Source organism: Myotis daubentonii, chromosome 8 (genome assembly GCF_963259705.1).
Source record: "Myotis daubentonii chromosome 8, mMyoDau2.1, whole genome shotgun sequence".
Taxonomy (NCBI): Eukaryota; Metazoa; Chordata; class Mammalia; order Chiroptera; family Vespertilionidae; genus Myotis; species Myotis daubentonii.
Genome location: NC_081847.1, coordinates 36,550,402 through 36,567,378, shown reverse-complemented (window position 1 = coordinate 36,567,378; position 16,977 = coordinate 36,550,402). Strand labels below are relative to the sequence as shown.

General features: G+C 42.7%; 1 protein-coding gene across 2 annotated transcripts in view; it reads left to right on the top strand.

The window, feature by feature from the left end:
* PIGU (phosphatidylinositol glycan anchor biosynthesis class U) overlaps window positions 1-16,977 on the top strand; it is a 109,569-nt gene that overhangs the window by 73,723 nt on the left and 18,869 nt on the right. For both annotated transcript variants that reach the window (XM_059705945.1, XM_059705946.1), the window contains exons 8-10: window positions 10,205-10,359; window positions 11,951-12,094; window positions 14,224-14,348. In XM_059705945.1, coding sequence (XP_059561928.1) covers window positions 10,205-10,359; window positions 11,951-12,094; window positions 14,224-14,348 — 424 coding nt within the window. The remainder of the gene's footprint in view (window positions 1-10,204; window positions 10,360-11,950; window positions 12,095-14,223; window positions 14,349-16,977) is intronic.

Below are 16,977 nucleotides of genomic sequence, written 5' to 3'. Positions count from 1 at the left end.
GATATTTTTCTATCAAAGCCAGGATAAATGTGGTTACTTTGAAGGGAAGAGGGGATTGTGGTGGGGACAGGACACAGAAAGACTTGAGGAGTCACTGGAAATGTCTTTCTCTTGACCCGGGTCGTGGTTATAAGGATATTTGCCTTATAATCATCGCTGAGTTATATATTTTACGTAGTTTTCTGTATTTTAAAATAAAAAGGTTTTAAAATTGATCAGAACATTTCAGCACCATTCTTTCAACACTTCTACTTACACTCTTTTTATTTTCAGTTAGTATTTGCTATTGAGCAAAAGAGGTAGTAAATGAAAAGAGGTGGGTAAAATGAATCCTCATCTGTTCACTGTGAAATTTGCAGTCTGGACTTGTAGATTAAGTTTGGCTCTAGGGTTTATAAATAACAAGAAATCAAAGGATTCCTTGAGTTTCTTTTTAAAATATTTTAGGCATGCCTCATTTTATGTAACAGGAGTAAGTCCTGAAAGGTTAAGTGCAAGTTCAGTGTTTATAGGTAGACTTGGTAAATTATACATTACTTTATATTTTCAGAGCTTTGTTTCCCAAAGCAAACCTGACTCTCAAGACTGTCTTAAAATAAAATAAAAATTATACCTAAAATTTACTGCACATTTTATAATCACAGATTTGCCAGGGGGAAAAAATCATTTCCACCCAAACATTGACGCTAACACTTTAGGTCCAGTAAGCACTGAGAACATAATAGCAACTGGAAACTTGGAGCTTGCTAATGGGATTTTCAAAGAGTGAAACCTCATCTCCTGGGTGTGTGCTTAGGACTCTCTCCCCTAAGAGAGCTGCTTTGAACAGTGTACCTGATTCAGTTCTTCATGCCTGTCTTTTTCACTTCCCACCTGTTTCTTTTTAAATATCATTAGTAGAGAAGAATGACAAAAAAACAACAACAACACACACACAAAATTTGCTTTCAAGGTTCTGTTTTTTTCCTCTGGGCTGTGGTTCCCTTTCTTCCCTCCCTTTGTCCCTTCCTTCTATGCTAGATGGCAGTATTTTTCAGGAAAAGGGAAGGATCAAGATAGATGACCAAGGACAGGTAGAACTGTAGAAAGGAACTCAGAACCTAAGTGCCTTCTTCTTTGAATTTAACTATGGATGCCTCTTTGTTGAATTATTTTTCATCCCCAGAAATGTACTATTCTCTTGAAACTATATTTTAGGGCAGTGTTATCAATAGAACTTTTTGTGGTGATAAAAATGGCCTATATCTCTATATTGTTAATATTGAGCAATGAAGTGTGCTAGTGAGACTGAGGAATTGAATTTTTAATTTTAATAGATTCCCATTAATTTAAGTTTAAATAGCCACACGTGGCTAGAGGCTAGAGTACTTTATTTATTTATTTATTTATTTATTTAAAATCCTCACCAGAAGATATGTTTTTACTGATGAGAGAGAGAGAGAGAGAGAGAGAGAGAGAGAGAGAGAGAGAGAGAGAACATTGTATGAGAGAAACATGCATGGCTTGCCTCCCATTTGTGCCCGGCAAAGTAGGTATATGCCCTGACCAGGAATCAATCAGCACTGGAGGATGGTCCCACCAACTGAGCCACACCAGCTTTGGGGGGAACACACAGTTTTACAGAGGGGTGAGAATGAGCTTAGAGAGGGTTGATCAGATTCCCCTCCCCTTATATCTGTTAACAGTAATGTTATCACTAGCTTAAATCTCTTGATTAGCTTCCCATTGTCCTTAAAATCTTTACAATGGAGTTATGATGTCTATAATTTATTTTTTCATACTTTTCCATAGACCATCTGGCACTATATCCGTGCCAATTAGCTGCCTCAATTCAGATGGCAATGAGTTACTTTAATGAAGCATCTCACTCCATTGTGGTCATATAGTTTGTATCAGAAAGGCCACACTCCACAGGTGGCTGTTCTCAGTGCTTTGCTCTCTATAACTTAAGCTTCACCTTTGATAGTTAGCATGTGAATGTCAGAAACTGATTGGATTTTTATTGGTGAGACTAGAGGCCTGTTGCACGAATTCGTGCATGGGTTGGGTCCCTTGGCCTGGCTGGCGATCGGGGCCTATCAGGGAGGGGGGCCAGCCAGCAGCGGGGAGGGACCACGGGAGGTTGGCCAGCCGGTCAGGGGGAGGGACCACAGGAGATTGGCCAGCTGGGGGGAAGGGGACACCTGAGGTTGGCTGTGGGAGTGCAGTGACCACCAGGGGGCAGCTCCTGCATTGAGTATCTGCCCCCTGGTGGTCAGTGCACATCATAGCGACTGGTCGACTGGTTGTTCTGGTCATTCGGTCATAACGGTCGCTTAGGCTTTTATATATATAGATTATTAATTAGCAAAATGAATTTTAGAAGTAAACAACTCCAAGGGCAACAGAACTCCTGCCTCTGGGATATTGCCACTTCTGCTCTGAGTGAACCCCTTGCAAGTGGCAATTTAAGCAATTAAAGTGGCTTAGTTAGGTGGAGGATTGTCCTGGATACCATAAAGGTTGTGGGTTCTATTCCTGATCAGGGTGCACAGGAGGTAAGCAATCAATATTTCTCTCTCACATCTGTGTTTCTCTGTCTCTTTCTGGGTGTGTCTCTCTCTGTCTCCTCCCCCACCCCCCATCCCCTCTTCTCTAATATCAGTGAGCATATCCTCGGGCGAGGATAAATAATAAATAAAAGGGGAGAGAGCTGGGACTTACTCGACCTTCTAGGATAGTTTGTGTGAACTGTTTTGTGCCTGCTTGCTAATGAATTTTTGTTTAATAAATGTTGCAAAATATGCCAGAATCTGCTATGGAGCTTGCCTTTTTTGTAGAGGAGAATCTATCTCTCACCAACCTCAAACTTCTTTCAAGGTAACTGTTAAAGAACCTATGCACTATACATGACTAAAATGGTCACCAATTTACACACTTTAAAATGGTTAAATGTACGTTATATGAATTTCCCCTTTAAAAAAATTGGATATTATCATTAGCTTATTGCTCATATTTATCTAGCTTTGACCATGAAGAGCTCCTTCAGATTTGCTCCTGTGTTATTTTGACAAGCCCCGACTATTTTTGAGCCTTTCCTTCCCTTTTTTTCTGGTACCACAAGATGTTCCAGGCTCATCTTGTATTTTCCTCACCCAGCCCTGAAATCAGTACTTCTTCAGGGACACTTGGATTCCTTTTATTGAAGAATGCTATTTAGAAACCAAGGGTTTTAGGTATCCTTATTGTTATTAGGGAATCATTGCTTCTAACAGAGCTATGAAATAATGTATGTATACTAACTGACATATACACACATCTATAATTCTTTTTTTAAAAATATATTTTTATTGATTTCAGAGAGAAAGGGAGAGGGAGAGAGAGATAGAAACATCAATGATGAGAGAGAATCATTGATTGGCTGCCTCCTGCACGCCCCCTACTGGGGATCGAGCCTGCAGCCTGGGCATGTACCCTTGACCAGAATGGAACTTGGGACCCTTCATTCCGCAGGCAGACACTCTATCCACTGAGCCAAACCAGCTAGGGCCATCTGTAATTCTTTACCTTTCTATCCGTTTATACTGATACCTATGATTCTAGCCAACACCACAGGGTTCACTTTAGTCTCTCCCTTTTCCTTATAACTTCTTTCTCTTAACAGTGAGAAACCTAGCTTTCATTGTCTGCAATATATTTTCTTGTCTGTTCAATTCTAGTATGCACATAAAGTAGTTCTAGAATTGCTGTGAGAATACCCCCATAGAAATACACTTACTGACTTGATTATAGCGCTCATATATAGTTCTTATTGTCTTTAGCCTTACAGTATTCTGTCAACTTACTGTTTCTCATAGTCACTTAGTTTAGTTCTTTTCTACCCCCATATGACCCTTTAGTGTGGTTATGTTATTGATTTGTGATATAGTTAGGTTAACTTATTACTGTTTATATTCATTTTTTTAAATATATTTTATTGATTTTTTACAGAGAGGAAGAGATAGGGACAGAGAGTTAGAAACATTGATGAGAAAGAAATATTGATCAGCTGCCTCCTGCACACTCCCCACGGGGTATGTGCCCACAACCAAGGTACATGCCCTTGACTAGAATCGAACCTGAGACCTTGAGTCCGCAGGCCGACACTCTATCCACTGAGCCAAACTGGTTAGGGCTATATTCATTTTGGATTTCCCCTATGTCCTGGTTGATTTTAATTGTTTGGGGGGTATGTGAAGGGACTGAAATATGATTCTAAGAGTCAGCTTTACAAAAAGATATATTCAGCAACTCTAAGACTGACACAGTGTCCCAGACCCACAAGGAAGTGAGACAACAATCTTTCTGCTTTTCTAGTCTGCTGTTGTCTCTGGGCAAGCCTATCTAGCTCATCCATGACTTGTGTTGTCAAATCTTCATTGCACCTACTTTTCCTTGGACCAGTAGTTCTGACAATGTCACATCCTTGTCTTCATTTCAACTATTAGATTGATTTATTGCTCAGAATTCTCAGTATGTTCCTGTTTTTTTACAAGCAGAATGCCCTAGTCCCGAGATAAAATTTCCCAATGGGGACATTTGAGGAGGTCAAATCAGGTTGATTCAGGCCATGTCCAGCTCAGAGTCGAAGAGTGACTAAGATAGGCTTCTCGTCTGAGTGCTCCATTATGAATTTTTTAATACAAACCACATGCAGAAATAGATGATATCCTATATATTTTTAAAAAGATATATTCAGAGGATTATTATTCTGTCCTCATCCCTGCTATCTTTTTTTTAAATTGATTTCAGAGAGGAAGGGAGAGGGAGAGAGAGATAGAAACATCAATAATGAGAAAGAATAATTGATTGGCTGCCTTCTGCATGCCCTCTACTGGGGATCGAGCCCACAACCCAGGCATGTGCCCTTGATTGGAATCGAACCCAGGACTTTTCAGTCCATAGGCCGATGCTCTATCCACTGAGCCAAACCAGCTAGTGCTCATCCCTGCTATCTTGGTCTTTGCTTTCTACCTTTCCTGTCATCCTAAGTAATTATTTTCTTTAGTTTTCGGTTTATCTTTCCTGCATTGCTTTTGCACAAATGAATAGATCCATGTATTTTTTATTTTATTTATTCATTTAATTTTTTTTTTTTTTAGATAGGGAGGAAGGGGGGGTGGGGAGAGAGAGAGAGAAACATTCCATAGATGCCTCGACCGGGGATCAAACCTGCACCCCAAGTATGTGCCCTGACTGGAATCAAACCCGTGACCTTCCAGTCCACTGAGTCACGCTGGCCAGGGCACATGTATATTTTCTTACATCCTCCCCTTCTTTCTTGTACTAGATACTCTTTTTGTGTTCTGCTTTTTCCACTTAACATGATTTCCTGGAAATTATTGAAACAGAGATATTCCTTATTCTTTTTTTTTTTTTTTACAGCTGCATAGTACTTCATTGTGTGTTAACTTCTCTCCAGTATATGGGAATTTAGATTGTTTCCAGAATTTTGCACTTAAATTAATGCTTCAATGAGTAACCTTGTGTATGTGTACTCTTGTATTATTGGAGGTGTATTTTTGAATTCCAGGTAGATTTCTAGAAGTAAATTACTGGATCCAAAGATAAGTGCATGTGTAGTTTTGTCAGGTCTTTTCCATTTCCCTCCAGAAAGCATATACAAATTTTCTATTCCCACCAGTAAAGTAGGAGAGGACATGTTTTCCCACAGGTTCACTAACAAGATGCCAGTCTAATCATGAGAAATGATGTCTCAGTGTTGTCTTAATTTGCATTTCTCTAAATATAAGTGAGTTTGAACATTTCTTTCATATTTGTGCATTGTCTGTTTATTCCTCCCCCCTCCTCATTTTCTGTTGGATTTAGATACTTTTTCTCTAAATTTTTAAGAATCCTTTATGTATTAAAAGTATTAAACCTTTGCAAATATTTTCTTCTAGTTTTTCAGTTGTCTTTTGACTTTGTTTATAGTTTTTTTTTTCCTTTAACAGCTTTTATTATTTATCAAGATATACTTTATCTGCCCTAACTGGTTTGGCTCAGTGGATAGAGCATCAGCCTTCGGACTGGGGGGTCCCAGGTTTGATTCCGGTCAAGGGCATGTACCTTGGTTGCGGGCACATCCCCGGGAGGGGGGGGGGCGTGCAGGAGGCAGCTGATCAATGTTTCTCTCTTATCGATGTTTCTAGCTCTCTATCCCTCTCCCTTCCTCTCTGTAAAAAAATCAATAAAATATATATATTTTTAAAAAGATATACTTTATATACCATACATTTTTACCTATTTAAAGTATACAGTTTAGCCCTAGCCGGTTTGGCTCACTGGATAGAGCGTCGGCCTGGGGACTGAAGAGTCCCAGGTTCGATTCCAGTCAAGGGCATGTACCTTGGTTGCAGGCACATCCCCAGTAGGAGGTATGCAGGAGGCAGCTGACCGATGCTTCTCTCTCATCGATGTTTCTAACTCTCTATCCCTCTCCCTTCCTCTCTGTAAAAAATCAATAAAATATATTTTTAAAAAAATAACTGTACATTTTAATTGTTTTTAGTACATTCACAGAGTTGTGCAGCCATAACCACAATCAATTCTACAACTTTTTATCACCCAAAAAGGAGCCCCATATCCATTAGCAGTCACTCTGTTTTCTCCCAATGCCCTCTCACCTCCAGCCCTCTATCCTGCACATTTATACTAATAAAAGCCTAGGTGGTCCTTGTGCCCTCGGGCAACATCATCACAAGATGGTCACCACAAAGATGGCCACACGCACAGTGGAGGCAGGGCCTGGCGGCCGCTCCTGCATGGTAAGACCTAGGAGTCCCACAGCTCCGTGCAGCACAGAGGAGGCAGGTCCCGGCAGAGGAGGTGGGTCGTGGCAGGGGAGGAAAGTTGGGGGCGATCGGGCCGGCAGGGGAGGACAGTTGAGGGCGATCAGGCCAGCAGGGGAGGGCAGTTGGGGGTGATCAGGTTGGCAGAGGAGGGCAGTTAGGGGCAATCAGGTCAGCAAGGGAGGCAGTTGTGGGTAATCAGGTCGACAGGGGAGCAATCCTGAAAGACACTATACACTTTATATATTAAAAGACACAATCCTGAAAGAAACTGTACACTTTATGTATTAAAAGTATTAAACCTTTGCAAATATTTTCTTCTAGTTTTTCAGTTGTCTTTTGACTTTGTTTATGTATTGGGCCAGCAGGGGAGGGCAGTTGGGGGCAATCAGGTTGACAGGGGGGCGGTTAGGGGGCATTCAGGCTGGCAGGCAGGCGAGCGGTTAGGAGCCAGCGGTCCTGGACTGCTGGCAGTCGGACATACCCCAAGGGGTCCCAGATTGGAGAGGGTGCAGGCTAAGCTGAGGGACAACCTCCCTCCCCTGCATGAATTTCGTGCACCAGGCCTCTAGTTTCATATAAATGGAATCATGCAATATGTGGGCTTTTCTTTCATTTAGCATGAGGTTTTTTAGGTTCATTTCTGTTGTAGCATGTATTATTAGTACTTCATTCCTTTTTATTGCCAAACACTATTCCATTAGTATAGTATTCTTATAGTATGCTATATTTTATTTATTCATTCATTGAGTTGATAGACATTTGGATTGTTTTTACTTTTAGGCTATTATGAATAATGCTGCTATGAACATTCATGTATAAGTTTTTGTGTGGACATATATTCTCATTTTATTTATAGTGATTTTGTTGCACAGAACTTTTCATTGTAATGTAACCAAATTTAATCAGTCTTTTATTGCCTCTGGATATTTTAGCTTTCCCCTACATCATAGTTAAAGACAATTTTACCATGCTTTTTCTAACATTTCATGCTTTCATTAAAAAAAAAATTTACATCCCTAATTGATTTGGAGTTTACTACAACAATGGTGTGAGATATAGGTCTGATTTTATCTTTTTCCAAATGGCTACCTAAATTGTCCTGGCACCATTTATTAAAAAATAAGTATTTTGGTATAATGATGAACTTTTTGTTCTATTCCACTAGTCTGTTTGTCTATACAGTATATGTGCCAGTATTACATTGTTTTAATTATAGAGGTTTATAGTGTATTTTTTTAAAAATATATTTTATTGATTTTTTACAGAGAGAAAGGGAGAGAGATAGAGAGCCAGAAACATCGATGAGAGAGAAACATCGATCAGCTGCCTCCTGCACATCTCCTACTGGGGATGTGCCCGCAACCCAGGTACATGCCCTTGACCGGAATCGAACCTGGGACCTTTCAGTCCGCAGGCCGACGCTCTATCCACTGAGCCAAACCGGTTTCGGCTGTAGTGTATTTTAATGTCTGATAGGGCTAGTCAACACTTCATGATTTTTCCTTATCACTTGTTTTCCTAGCAATTCTTGCATGTTTATTTTTCCATACGACCTTTACATTGTTTTGTATAATTCCATAAAGTAGGTATTTGACATTTTTATTAGGATTGCATTATTGAATTTAATTTATAAATCTGTTTAAGGAGAACTGACATATTTATAATGTTGAATCATTCTAAACAAGAACGGGAGATTTCTGTCCATTGGTTTAAGTTGATTTTAGTGTCTTTCAGGGTTGCTTTAAAATTTTCCTTGAATAGGTTTTGCACATTTCCTGTTAAATTTAAATCTGAGTTTTATTTTCTTTGGTGTTATTATAAATGTGGTTTCATCTACCATTGTGTCCTCTAATTTTTTATTATTTGTGCATTTGAAAGCTATTCCTGTGTTATTTTTTTACCCTGCCACTTCACTGAATTTTGTTGTTGTTATTTTCATCATAAATAGTTGTTGCATATATCTAGATACTAATATGATTTCTTGAAGCTGTTTGTGAGATATATATATTAACAGCTTTCTTATGTTGAACTAACCTTGAATTTTTGGAAAAAACTCAACCTAATTATAACACAACTTTATCATAATCTTTTTCATGTGTTGCTGAATTATATTACATAATATTTCATTTAGCACTTTTGCATTTGTATTGGTTAAGTGATTTTGGTATCAAGCTTATATTATTTGCTATGAACGAGTTAATTTAATATTACAGTCATCTGTTCCTTGTATGTTGATAGAACTTTCCTGTGAAACTGGCTGGGCCTGCTCTTTACCAGGCGGACATTCCCCGAGGGGTCCCAGACTGCAAGAGGTTGCAGGCCGGGCTGAGGGACACCCCCCCCCCCCAGTGCATGAATATCATGCACCGGGCCTCTAGTTGATGAATAAAATAGAACTAGAGGCATGGAAACATTGAACAGAATGGCAAATCTCGGGGGGGTGTGGGAAGAGATTAACTAAAGAACCTGTAGACACAGACAATAGGGTGGTGAAGGCCTGAGGTGGGAACTGGGTAGAGGGGGACATTGGGGGAGGGGGAAAGGGGAACTCTGTAAGTACCCTCAAAAGTATAGATTTTTAAAAAATAAATAAATAAATGTCCCCAGCCCAGTGGTGTAGCTCAGAGGTTAAATGTTGACGTATGAACCAGGAGATCACGGTTCAATTCCCACTTAGGGCACATGCCTGGGTTGTGGGCTTGATCCCCAGTGGAGGCATGCAGGAAGCAGGTGATCAATGATTCTCTCTCATCATTTTTTAAAAATATTTTTTTATTGAATAAGAGTGGTGAAAGGGGACATCCCTGTCTTGTTCCTGTTCTTAGGGGAAAAAATATTTTTATTGATTTCAGAGAGAAAAGGAGAGGGAGAGAGCAATAGAAACATCAATAATGAGAAACAAACATCAATCAGCTACCTGGGAGTGCTATATTTTATAAGCTCTCATGAGACCAAATTTATTAAATATGCTATTCACATGTGCCACTTGGTTACTGGTTTTTGTCTGTTTGATCTATTCAGTTATACACTGATGAGTAATTTGTCTGTTTTTCCTTTGTAGCTCTGTCCATGTCTGTTTTATATATTTTGAGACTGTGTTATTAGCTATATACAAATTTAGAAATGTTAAGTCTTTCTGATGACTAGCACTTTTTATGATTATGGAGCATCCTTATCTCTGTAATACTTTTTACATTAAAGTTTATTATCTGGTAACAGTATAACCAAACTAATTTTCTTTTAGTTAGTGTTTACCTAGTATATATTTTCAATCCTTTGATTTTTCAACCTTTTTATTTCCTGCATTTTGCAGGACAGATCTTGAAGTTTAAAGTGATAACCGCCCTCTATTATTGTCCTCCCTAAATGTACCGTTTTGCCTTCTCTCCTAGCGGCAGTACATCCCTGTGAAAGTAAAGAGCAAAGCCTTCTGGATCTTCTCTTGGGAGTATGCCATGATGTACATGGGAAGCCTAGTGGTAATCATTTGCCTCTCCTTCTTCCTTCTCAGCTCCTGGGATTTCATCCCTGCAGTCTACGGCTTCATGTAAGTAATGACCTCATTAGAAAACTCTGGAAGCTAATTTGGTTTTCACAACTCCAGCTGGAATCAGAGTGCGAGCAACCACAGGGAGCACCTAGACACCGTGGTCTTCAACTTTAGTGTGCATCAGAATTACCTTCAGGGCTTGCTAACACCCCCATTGCCGGGCCCCACTTCTAGAGGTTTTTAGTAAGTCTGAGGTAGGGACCAAGAATTTGCATTTCTAACAAGTTTTCAGGTGATGCTGATCTGCTGGTCCAGGAAACGCACTTTGAGAACCACTGGTCTAGGGCATATATTTGATCTAGTGCATTCTCTAGGAACATCCAAAGCGACTGCCAGCCTCTGCCTAGAAGGTTTTGGTTCAGTCCCAAAGAGGAATGGGTGTATTCCTTTGCTGCAAGAGGGTCTCTTTAAAATAAAGCCACCTCCCACGTGTCAACCTTTTTAGAAAAAATCAAAATGGGTTTGCAGTAAGAATTCTGCAGACATTTCCAAACACTCTCTGTATGGTATACTAAAGCAAGTAGCCACTGCCCAAGCTTCAAGGAGCTCACAGCCCAGTGGGGTGGTAGACACTTAAACCAGGGTGGGGAAGGGATCTGGAGTGGCAGACTCCCCTTGGGGATTCTGAGCTGCTAATTTGTGTTAAATCCTGGCTGAATATAACAATATCTTAGTAACTTTCAGCTCTTCATGCGCTGCCTTGAATAGGAATTTGTAACGCCTTGGATAGGAGTGAAAAGCCTTTCCTGGTTTTCTGCTGGCCACAGACTGTGTTCTGTACCTCATTTCACAGATGAGGAAATGTAGTTACAGCAGAAGGCAAGGCCTTGCCCTGGGGGAAGCTGTGTTAGTGAAATCTGACCACGAGTCCTTCCCTATTTGTTCTTCATGTTCCATATGTTCCCCTTTTAAAATTGTGAATGACATGTTTCCACTCCATATTTTTTCAAATAAAAAATATAATGTAAATTTTTAGAAGAGCCAGAATTGCAGCCAATTTTTATCTGATACAACTCAACAAAAAGTTTTCCAGTTAAACCCGTACTTCTCAAATGGGGTCTGGTATCCTCGCCAGAATCTGCTGGTGATTCCTCAGCCCCTAGAAGTCTCACTGCAGTGGCTCCTGCTGTGGGATGCTGAGCAGGAATGGGGAGGAGCAGAGTCTTTGAGCTTGTTCCTCTAGGCAAGTCTTTGGAATGCCCCGAATAGATCCTGTTCATGTAGAACCCATTCCTCTTTTGTTACAGTACTGAGTATCTCCTAATTTTAAACATATATGTCTTGGCAGTACAATAGGAGCTGGTCTTTTTATTTCTAGCATGAATCCCTGCCTCATTTCAGATATTTGATACATGCCAGAGTTTGGCTCAGCTAATATTTATTATAGGTTGTCATTCTCGGCCCCTTGTTTTTGTTAATTACCTATATCCAGGGTGCCTAGAGAGCCCCTCACAGCCTGACCTCTGTGGAGACAAAGTCATTCTTCACAGCCTAGTAGTGATCAGCGTCTTCAGGAGAAAACCAGGTTAAAGCAGACCATTTATAACTTTGCTCTCTTTTTTCTCTCCCTTTGTTTTCTTCACTCCAGACTTTCTGTTCCAGATCTCACTCCAAACATTGGTCTTTTTTGGTACTTCTTTGCAGAGATGTTTGAGCACTTCAGCCTCTTCTTCGTGTGTGTGTTTCAGATCAACGTCTTCTTCTACACCATCCCCTTAGCCATTAAGCTGAAGTAAGTGGTTGGACCTGCTCCTTCTTTGTTCAGAGAACCATTTGTAGCCTTGCAGGTGCCTTTCAGATTGGGAGCATCTGCTATTAGGTTTCTGCCATCTTTGCCCAGGGAACCCTGCCCTCAATCGCCCTGGGTGTCAGTGGCCATAGCCAACAATAGAGTCACACATGAGTGCAGGCTGCAGGGAGCACCCTGATATTTCTCCTGGCCTCACTCTGGGGCACTTGCGCCCACACTGCTGCTGAGTCCACTCACTGTTTTGGATAACAGCAGAGGTTGGAGTTGCAGGTTGTCTTTGGAAAAAGTGAATTTTATTGGGTGTCCTGTATCAGCAGCCCAGTGACAGTTCGCCCAAGGGGACTCAAGATGTGTTAGGTCAACAGGTGAAAGGCCACAGATAGTTCCTAGTTAGACAACAGCACCACCATTATGTGAAACACCACCACCACCACCAGGCTCAGAAGTGTGGGGACAGAGCATATGAAGATACCTGACCTCCCCCACTGCTGCCCTCCTGTGCCCGGATATGAAGCTCCCTGCAGTGTCTGCTTCCAGTGTGGAACAGGGCCCTGCAGGCCACCTGTCTCTAGGCAGTGTCGCAGGAGGTTCTGGTCTCCATCCTTGTTGGCACTACATTTTTACTGGTCTTTTCAAAGAAATGTTACAGCTGTTACCAGCTACCTAAAAAGCCAAAGCCAGTGATTTGGATTATCTTTAGGAAGATGATCACTGAGGTAGCTGAATCCTTAGAAGCTATAGGGTTGCGTGACTTTGCCAACCTGAGTTTCTGTAGTTGCTCTGTAGACGGATTGGAGTGTTTGGGTGTGTGCATGTTTATTGGATTTTCATGTTTGTCAGATTTACATCCATTGAGTCACCCTGACCTTTGACCTGCAAGAAAAGAATGCCATTAACCTCTGAAGAAAACCTCCATGAGTTGGGCATCCAGGAACTGTGCAGATGTAGGCCATGTGCATGTTGCTTAGAAACAGCTAACAAGGGTGTAGATCTGGCCTCTTTCTGTTTGCTTCCCTTTTGCATGTGGTGAGCTCTTGGAGGAACACTGGAGACTGAGCTCTGTCCCCGCCCTGCCCGATCAGAGCTGTCACTGTGCTAGGCACTCAGGAGAACAGTATCGGTGGTGCTTAGGTGTTCTGAAGACAAACGGCTCATTCGCCTACTAGCTAGCTCGACTTTCCTGAACCTGATTTCCTCATCTGCACAGTGCAGGTGACAGCACTGCCTACCTCGAGGGGCAGTTGAGGTGTAGTGAGGATCACGTGCAACACTGTAAGAGAAGGGCCCAGGACAGAGCTTAGCAGAAGCCAGGGTTCAGGGAATGGTAACCATTTTGTTATTGGCTTAAGGTAACAAGAACTCCAGTTCCAGCCCTTACGAGCTGAAAAGCTGCCCAGCTCTCAGTTCTCTTTCTGGAAAAGAGTTCATTGTAGCTAAGGGTCTGTAGACCCCACTGACCCAATTGTCAGAGGAAAAGCATCAGCAAGGAAGCGCTTCCTGCCCTGCGTCCAGTTGTCAGAGGGGCCTCTGGCCAGGGAGACTACCTAGTTACAAGCAGGCTTTTAAGCCCAGTAATAAAGAACGGCCGACTTCATTTGTTTTTTCCTTGGTGGCTCCTGGGGGCTGGTTGTGGGGAGGGGGATGGGAAATGTCTCTGTGCGCTGTTTCTCTAGTGTTTGCTGAGCCCTCCTTACCACCTTGGGCATCTCTGGGTCCCCACAGATTTTTGTTTGTTTGTTTTTAAATATATTTTTATTGATTTCAGAGAGGGAGAGATAGAAACTTCAATGATGAGAGAGAAACATTGATTGGCCGCCTCCTGCACACCCCTACTGGGGATCAAGTCTGCAACCCAGGGATGTGCCCTGACCGGGAATGGACCCATGACCTGGTTCATAGGTCGGCACTCAAACACTGAGCCACGACAGCCGGCCACAGTTTTCGGCTCTGCTACTTGACCTGGGCCCAGTGTCTTATGGGTAGCAGAGTCAGCCCTTGCCTAAAGCTCCCTGGAGAGTAGTTTTGGGTTTGAGGGATAGAGTCAGGAGTCTCAGGGGTGGGGCTGGTGCCTGACTGATCTCTGTCTGTATGTCTGTCCTGCCCTACCCCAGGGAGCACCCTGTCTTCTTCATGTTCATCCAGATTGCCATCATCTCCATCTTCAAGTCCTACCCGACAGCGGGGGACGTGGCCCTCTACATGGCCTTCTTCCCCGTGTGGAGCCATCTCTGCAGATGTGAGTACCCATTCCTGCCTCTCATCCCCTGGCGGCAGGTGCGTGTCAGCCCAGCCTTGGGTGAAGCAACCAGGGAAAAAGGAATTGATGGGCACTTGATGGGCATCTGCTATGCCAACAGTACCAGGAGAGAGGCAGTGACATGAGGCACAGTAACCGCCTCCTTGGTGCTATGGACTAATGATGAAAATAAAAATAACTACCATTGATAGAGTACTTACTATGTACCTGGCCATTGTGGTCCTAAGAGTATTACATGCATGAGCTCATTTTATCTTCATTCCAGCCTTTGAGGAAAGTATCCCCATTTTGCAGATGAGAAAACTGAGGTACAGCAAGGTAGAGCCGCTTGTTCAAGGTCACATGTCTGGTTAGTGGAAGGGCTGGCATTGGAATCCAGATCTGTGAGCCTCTAGCCAATACTGTCCAATAGGACTTTCTGTGATGATGAAAGTGTCCTATGTCTGCACAGTCCAATAGAGTAGCCACTAGTGTGACTAAGAAACTGAATTTTTAATTCAGATTAAATTAACCTTAAAAAGCCATACCTGGTGAAGGCTATCATATTAGTGCAATGCTAGACCTAGGGCTTTGAACCGTTTCTAAGAGCTGCACCCAAAGGTCTATAGAAGACAGATGGCAATACTGGATTTCCTGCCCAGGTGAAAACCCCTTTAATCTCTGATCATCCCCTGCTCGGAAGGTGACCGAGTGGGGATCTAGTTGTGCTTCCTAGCCCCCAGTGTTCCCCTCGGGGGCTCTTAGCCCTCTGTGTGGGTTCTTTTCAGTGTTTGTGGGCTCCGTAGGCTCATGATTCACTTGCCTCTGTGTCCCCAACACCTAGGATCAAATCTGACACACAGCACAACTCGGCAAATGTTTGTGGATGGGGGTTTTAAACCTCTAATAAAGAGGCAGTGTCAGCGGCCCAACACCACCTGATTCTCTAACCAGAATGGAAAGGAAGCTGTTGAACTTTCCTTGCCTACAGTGGGTGTATAACAAGGTGTCAAGAATGAATTCTGAAGGGCAGGCTTCAGAGGAAGTGACTTTTTATTGTTGTTTTGGGGCTGTCTGGGAGTCAACCAGGAAGTGAAACTGACCAGCTGCCAGAAAGAAACCTACCTGTAAGAGTGGGCCTCTGAGCAAGGTAAACAGCTGAGTGGGCGGGCCAGGCAGGCCTGCTCTTGCAGGTGATGGCCTGGTGGGGCGATGACCAGTCCTGCCTGACTGGGAGGAGGAAGTGGCATCTTCTGCCTGTGACATCCTCATTGCACAGATAAGAATCACCAGTCCAGCGGGCTCAGGGTCAGAGTGGGGCCCCTTGGCAGAGAGTAGCTAATGACAAATCATGAAGCCACCAAACACGTGAACACACCCAGTTTGTGACCTAGTGGGTCTTGGGGACATCGAGCCCCTTTCCCTGAAAGTAGAGTACTTTTTTCCTAGCTGTCTCTCCAGCACAGAGCATCTCTCCCTCAGGTAACATCTCTCATCCCATATTGCCGAACACAGTCTGGCCCAAACTGGCCCGGGTCTCGTTCCTGGCTCTCCTGTGTGTTGTAAGGCAAATCATTTAATCTTTCTGGGCCTCCCGTTTTCCATCTGTCAAATGGGGAGAATATCATGAGTGTTTTAAGTTTGAGACAGTGTAAATAACAATAGCACTGTGGTTATCAGAAGTAATAATTCCGTGGGGAAGGAGGTCTTCTGCATAGTTCCATGATCAAAGTTTTAGGCTTGGTAACCAGAGTCATTCAGAGTCATTCAAATAAACATATTCTTCAAAACTTGAAATAAGCTATTTTATGCCCTTGGGGTGATGAGGCACAAAAAATAAGGATGGAGTTTCCGGGAACCTGGACGGTCTAATGGATGCTGTCTGAGGGCCCTGCAGAGAGGGTTGGCAGCTGTCCCTCAGTGCCAAGTGCCGGCGGCACAGTACTCACGCTTGGGGTGTCTGTTTGGGGCATGACAACTGTGAGTCATGACACCCAGTGAGGAGTGTCTTCAGCCTGGTCCTGAGAACCTGTGAGTGGAGGCTTTGAGAAGTCTTTAAGCCTAAGTTGAATATATTCAGACTTTTAATGTGGCTAAGAATTCAGTTTAAATGTTAGTTACCAGTGCTAACATGCCTGCTAACACATTCACCTTTTTGTTTTTCTGTCCTGCTCAGCGGGGAGAAGAGGCACAGGGGCCCTTCCCTGAGTGTAGGCCCCAGACATACCAGGACTATGGTGCCTGGGGCCAGGATGAGTCATAGGACACACAATTGTGGTGTTAGGGAACAGCCTGCTGGCAGAGCCCTTGGCACCTGCCGAGGTCCAGCTGAAAAAGCCAGTTACCAAAGGGCTGGATTTTGTGTTTTATTTTGTTTTAATTGACTATTATATAAAGATAAAATACTATTGATAAAAATATATATAAATTATAAAAGAATAATAATACAATAAATTCCCATGTACCCAGCACCTAGTTTAAGAAAGGGAATGACATCCTAGCTGGTTTGGCTCAGTGGGTAGAGCATCAGCCTGCAGACTGAAGGGTCCCAGGTTCAATTTTGGTCAAAGGCACCTACCTCAGCCCTGATTGGGGCCCGTGCAGGAGGCAACCAATCGATGTGGCTCTC